Genomic DNA, 6,000 nt, shown 5'->3' with positions numbered 1-6,000 from the left:
GCAATATATACAGAATGGAATATTGAGTGTATATACAGTGTGTGTGTGTTGTATGAGCAGTGTTTTATATGTACAATGTGTGTGCCATTTATGTGCAGACATGATGAGCAGCCTGCTCCACGCCGACCCAGGACAACCCGGGCCAGGCCAAGACGTCCAGTCCAGGCAGGAGATCAGACGCCCTGGAAGACGGACAATGATCCTGATCCAGCCCCTCAGCCCCTCCGGTTCATGCCGCGCAGACCCCCAGGACCGCAGCTAGACCCCCATGCCACGTATACACCCAAGGAGCTCTTCATGCTGTATTTTTCCATGGATACCATGAAGACCCTGTGTATCAACACTAACAAGAACGCGGCAAAGAACCAGGCAAGTTTCAAGTTTCTTTATTAGCTGTAGTTTTATATGAAATGCTTTTTCCTGTAAAATGTGACTAACTGAGTTACAATACAATATACAGGCACGGGGGCAAAAGACCAAGTGGGAGGATGTCCAGGCCGATGAATTGTACAAGTTCATCGGCCTGCTGCTGTACATGGGGCTCGTCCCACTGTCTGCGCTCCAGGACTTCTGGAGGGTCAAACACCTTCTCTCTGTGCCCCTACCAAGAATGGTCATGTTCCGGGACAGATTCAGGTATAATATATATTCCTGTATAGTGTACATCGTGTCCCATATGTTACTTATGTTTATAGTGTCGTTATATGACTTATAATATGACTTTGACTTCAGGTCAATCTTGTGGAACCTCCACCTGAGCGATCCCGAGGAGGATGCCAGGAACGACGCCAGGAAGGGAACACCGGAACACGACAAACTGTTCCGCATCAAGCCGCTCATCCTCGACATTGGTGAGGCCTGCAAGGTGCACTACCACCCTAAGCGGCAACTGGCAGTGGATGAGAGGATGGTGGCCACGAGGGCACACACCGGCATGACGCAGTACATGAAGGACAAGCCGACCAAATGGGGGGTCAAACTGTTTGTGCTCGCTGACTCGGATAACGGCTACACCATCGGCTTCAATGTTTACCTAGGGAAGGCACACGTTCATACAAGTGAACACGGCATCACATATGATGCTGTTGTGGACCTCCTTGATACAGGATGGCTTGGGACTGGATATCACATTTATGTTGATAACTACTACACCAGTCCCAAGCTGTTCAAGGACTTGCTGGCCATGAAGCTGGGAGCCTGTGGAACCTACAGGGAGATCAGGAAAGACGTTCCCAAGGGGAGACCTAATGCCCTCAGGATGAAGTGTGAGAGAGGTCTCATCCGCTGGATCAGAGAGGGGTCCCTGGTCTTCGTGAAGTGGATGGACACAAAGTTGGTATGTATGTGTGTGTATGTATGTATGTATGTATGTATGTATGTATGTATGTATGTATGTATGTATGTATGTATGTATTTGTTATTCTTATTCGTGACTTTGTTCTGTCTAAATGTCTACTGTGAGCAATTTGTAGTGTCAAATTTCTAATGATTCATTTCTATTCTATTCTATCTAGGTGTCTGTGTGCTCCACCATCCACCCAGCAATCACACCTCCTGGTCAGAAGGTCAAGAGGAGGGTCAAGGCGGCCGATGGGACCTGGTCGGTTGTCTGGTTTCCGTGCCCCACCCCTGTGATCGAGTATAACAAACACATGGGCGGAGTCGACCTATCCGACCAGCTGATCCAGTATTACTCGACCCACCGGAGAACTGGCCGGTGGTATCGCACCATCTTCTTCCACTGTCTCGACATTGCTACCACCAACGCCTACATTCTGCACTGCGAGATATGTGAGGCGAAGCAGGAAGCGCATCTCTCCCACAAGGAGTTCATTTCAGTGATGATGGGGGAGCTGTGTGGACTGGACAGCACAGGAGCTCCTCTTGACAGGACCGCAAGCCATCTCCCTGTTCCCATCGCCCCTCCCGCAGCGGGCGCGGACAAGAGCCAGAAAGCCACCGCTGGCCGTAAGACCTGTGTCCGGTGCACCAAGGAGGGGAGAAGGAATCTGACCGCGTGGAAATGCCAGAGATGCGATGTCGCCCTCTGTCTAATTTTAGACCGCAACTGTTTTACAGAGTGGCACAATTGATCATGGAACACAGCCTCTCCTCCTGCTGGAACACAGCCTCTCCTCCTGCTGGAACACAGCCTCTCCTCCTGCCTCTCCTCCTGCTGGAACACAGCCTCTCCTCCTGCCTCTCCTCCTGCTGGAACACAGCCTCTCCTCCTGCCTCTCCTCCTGCTGGAACACAGCCTCTCCTCCTGCTGGAACACAGCCTCTCCTCCTGCCTCTCCTCCTGCTGGAACACAGCCTCTCCTCCTGCTGGAACACAGCCTCTCCTCCTGCTGGAACACAGTCTCTCCTCCTGCTGGAACACAGCCTCTCCTCCTGCTGGAACACAGTCTCTCCTCCTGCTGGAACACAGGCTCTCCTCCTGCTGGAACACAGCCTCTCCTCCTGCTGGAACACAGTCTCTCCTCCTGCTGGAACACAGGCTCTCCTCCTGCTGGAACACAGTCTCTCCTCCTGCTGGAACACAGTCTCTCCTCCTGCTGGAACACAGCCTCTCCTCCTGCTGGAACACAGTCTCTCCTCCTGCTGGAACACAGTCTCTCCTCCTGCTGGAACACAGTCTCTCCTCCTGCTGGAACACAGTCTCTCCTCCTGCTGGAACACAGTCTCTCCTCCTGCTGGAACACAGTCTCTCCTCCTGCTGGAACACAGTCTCTCCTCCTGCTGGAACACAGCCTCTCCTCCACGCCTTTGTCCCCCATTGTCCTTGTGCTGGTCGATGTCCCAGGCAAATCATCACTCTCGTTGTCGAGGACAACGGATGGGTCCTCATCCTCAATTTCGTCCTCCGATTCTATGTCCGACTCCGACTCCACTCCTATCATCCTGTATAATAATTCTTCGTCTTCTCCAAACATACTGTGTCTGTGCAGCTGGGACACACACATCACACGGGGCTCACCTCGCCTCATATTCAGCCTCTCCTCCTGCTGGAACACAGTCTCTCCTCCTGCTGGAACACAGTCTCTCCTCCTGCTGGAACACAGTCTCTCCTCCTGCTGGAACACAGCCTCTCCTCCACGCCTTTGTCCCCCATTGTCCTTGTGCTGGTCGATGTCCCAGGCAAATCATCGCTCTCGTTGTCGAGGACAACGGATGGGTCCTCATCCTCAATTTCGTCCTCCGATTCTATGTCCGACTCCGACTCCACTCCTATCATCCTGTATAATAATTCTTCGTCTTCTCCAAACATACTGTGTCTGTGCAGCTGGGACACACACATCACACGGGGCTCACCTCGCCTCATATTCAGCCTCTCCTCCTGCTGGAACACAGTCTCTCCTCCTGCTGGAACACAGTCTCTCCTCCTGCTGGAACACAGCCTCTCCTCCACGCCTTTGTCCCCCATTGTCCTTGTGCTGGTCGATGTCCCAGGCAAATCATCACTCTCGTTGTCGAGGACAACGGATGGGTCCTCATCCTCAATTTCGTCCTCCGATTCTATGTCCGACTCCGACTCCACTCCTATCATCCTGTATAATAATTCTTCGTCTTCTCCAAACATACTGTGTCTGTGCAGCTGGGACACACACATCACACGGGGCTCACCTCGCCTCATATTCAGCCTCTCCTCCTGCTGGAACACAGTCTCTCCTCCTGCTGGAACACAGTCTCTCCTCCTGCTGGAACACAGCCTCTCCTCCACGCCTTTGTCCCCCATTGTCCTTGTGCTGGTCGATGTCCCAGGCAAATCATCACTCTCGTTGTCGAGGACAACGGATGGGTCCTCATCCTCAATTTCGTCCTCCGATTCTATGTCCGACTCCGACTCCACTCCTATCATCCTGTATAATAATTCTTCGTCTTCTCCAAACATACTGTGTCTGTGCAGCTGGGACACACACATCACACGGGGCTCACCTCGCCTCATATTCTAACGTAAAAAAACAGCTCCAAAGAACTCCAAAAACGATTGTGCTGCTGCTGTTCAAAAGATACGTCTGCTTCTTTCTCCTGCTGGAACCCAGCCTCTCCTCCTGCTGGAACACAGTCTCTCCTCCACGCCTCAGTCATATGTGTACTGTATATGTATATTGAATATCCCACAATTGTGCGTTACCGTTTTGACAGGTGCAATATTTTTTTTTTGATACGCCTTAGGCATCCTGCACTCTATATGACTGCACTCTAGTCATATGTGTACTGTATATATGTATATTGAATATCCCACAATTTAATTATTTAATTATTTTTTACTTTTCTACTGTAAAACTTTTTTTTTTACTTTTTTTTGGAAAAAAATTACTTTTACTGACTTTGTAAAAGAAAAAGCATACTGGTGATAATTTCCAGTTGAGAATCAAAATTTCGTCTGTGTTTATTACCTGTGTATGGAGAAAATAATGCTTTGTAAATTGAATTCTGATCTGTTCTCTCTTGTTTATGTAAATATACTACCTGAGGGTGCATATCCACTGTTTTATATCCTTGATTTGATATGTTTGCATTGGTTCATACTAAAAAGAACACATTTTCTAAATCCGATTTTGTGTTTTGTGTTGTACATTATGCAGTATACAGTATATACAGTATTATACAATATGAAAACTAACTGTCAGGTCATATATGTGAGGCTGTGCTGAAAAAAAGATACAAAACATACCATGGTAAAACATTTTAAAACATTTTAAAATGGAAATTATACAATTTAAATCAAAATTAGCCAAAACATTGAAATATCCCAGGACCCAGAAGGGTTAAATAAAGTTTTCATTCATTCATTCATTCCATTTGTGACAGACAAGATATGCAAATATACAGTACTGTTAAACAGCAATCATTTAAAGAAAAACACAGTTTAATAACTGTTAAGTGGGTCGTTTTCATTCAACCATTTGCATTTGTGTATCAGTTTTGCACCGTTCAGTGACTGTAATCTGTTGGTGGAACAGTGCCTACTTTGGACGTCTTTGGAAAGTGCTCAGAAAAGGGGTTGTATTTACCCCAGATATCCAGTAGGAGGCAGTCATGTACATGCCATTTTGTCTTTTGGAGATTTAAGTTAGGATGGACCAAGGCACTATTTATTCACGTCACTCATATCATCATATCTTATCAAGAGAGTGATTGAAACCACCTGAGCGGGTCAGACTGAGCAAAGCATGCAGTGTGAACGTAGAAACTGTGTGGCGTAAAAGTTTGATAAAATAAAAAAAAAGTAGGCAAAAAAAATAATAATCATGAAAAGACTGAGTCCCGCTGTTTTACTCAGGCTGCGCTACAGTGTCTATTCACAGGCTCGTCCGACTACTAAGCGGCACGGGGGCTTTGGCCTGGTCCGTTTCCGGCCTGGGCCGGTGCACCCCTCCTTCCAAGGCGCAGGTAATTTTTTTTGTTTGGGCGACCTGGTGGTCCCGGGCTCCCCCAGGAGCACCATATCGATACCGAATTTAGCGCGGACACCCGATCGTCATAGTCCACTGCAGCTCAGAACCCCTGAGCTCAAGCGATCCGCCAGCCTGCCTCCCAGCAGCTTGGATTATAGGCGCGCGCCACCACACCCGGCGAGAGTGGGAGGGACCAGTCGGGCTTTTGTCTTTAAAAAAAGTGACGTCACCAAAGTCTATTAATAATAATACATTCGATTCGATTTAATGCACTCTATATCTGGAAACCAAGTCTCAGAGTGCTATTGTGATGTATATGTGTCTATCAATGTATATGATGGCATCTAGTGGTGAATATAAATGTTGATTGATTTATTGAATTGATTGAAAATTTTATTAATGAACAGATTGCAGAATGGGTACAATACAGTACGGCTCAATACACACAAGACTTTCGTCTTGTTTACATCAGGGTCCCCTATTTTCAATTCATCATAACATATGACATACATGACATACAGTGTGCTACATCTATACATTTATGACATACCAGATTTACAAATACAGTACTGTTTGTGATACAAAAAGAGTCTAAA

General features: G+C 47.5%; 1 protein-coding gene across 1 annotated transcript; it reads left to right on the top strand.

The window, feature by feature from the left end:
- Window positions 1-321: 321 nt before the first annotated feature.
- On the top strand, window positions 322-2,093 carry LOC311228373 (piggyBac transposable element-derived protein 4-like; the record flags this gene model as incomplete). The annotated part of the gene is made up of 4 exons (XM_084314281.1): window positions 322-369; window positions 461-636; window positions 733-1,336; window positions 1,515-2,093. The coding sequence occupies 4 exons, from the start codon at window positions 322-324 to the stop codon at window positions 2,091-2,093; spliced, it is 1,407 nt and encodes a 468-aa protein (XP_084170407.1).
- Between the last annotated feature and the right edge of the window lie 3,907 nt (window positions 2,094-6,000).

The sequence above is a fragment of the Notolepis coatsorum genome, assembly GCF_963971535.1.
Source record: "Notolepis coatsorum genome assembly, chromosome: 5".
Taxonomy (NCBI): Eukaryota; Metazoa; Chordata; class Actinopteri; order Aulopiformes; family Paralepididae; genus Notolepis; species Notolepis coatsorum.
This window is presented reverse-complemented; position numbering and strand designations above follow the sequence as displayed.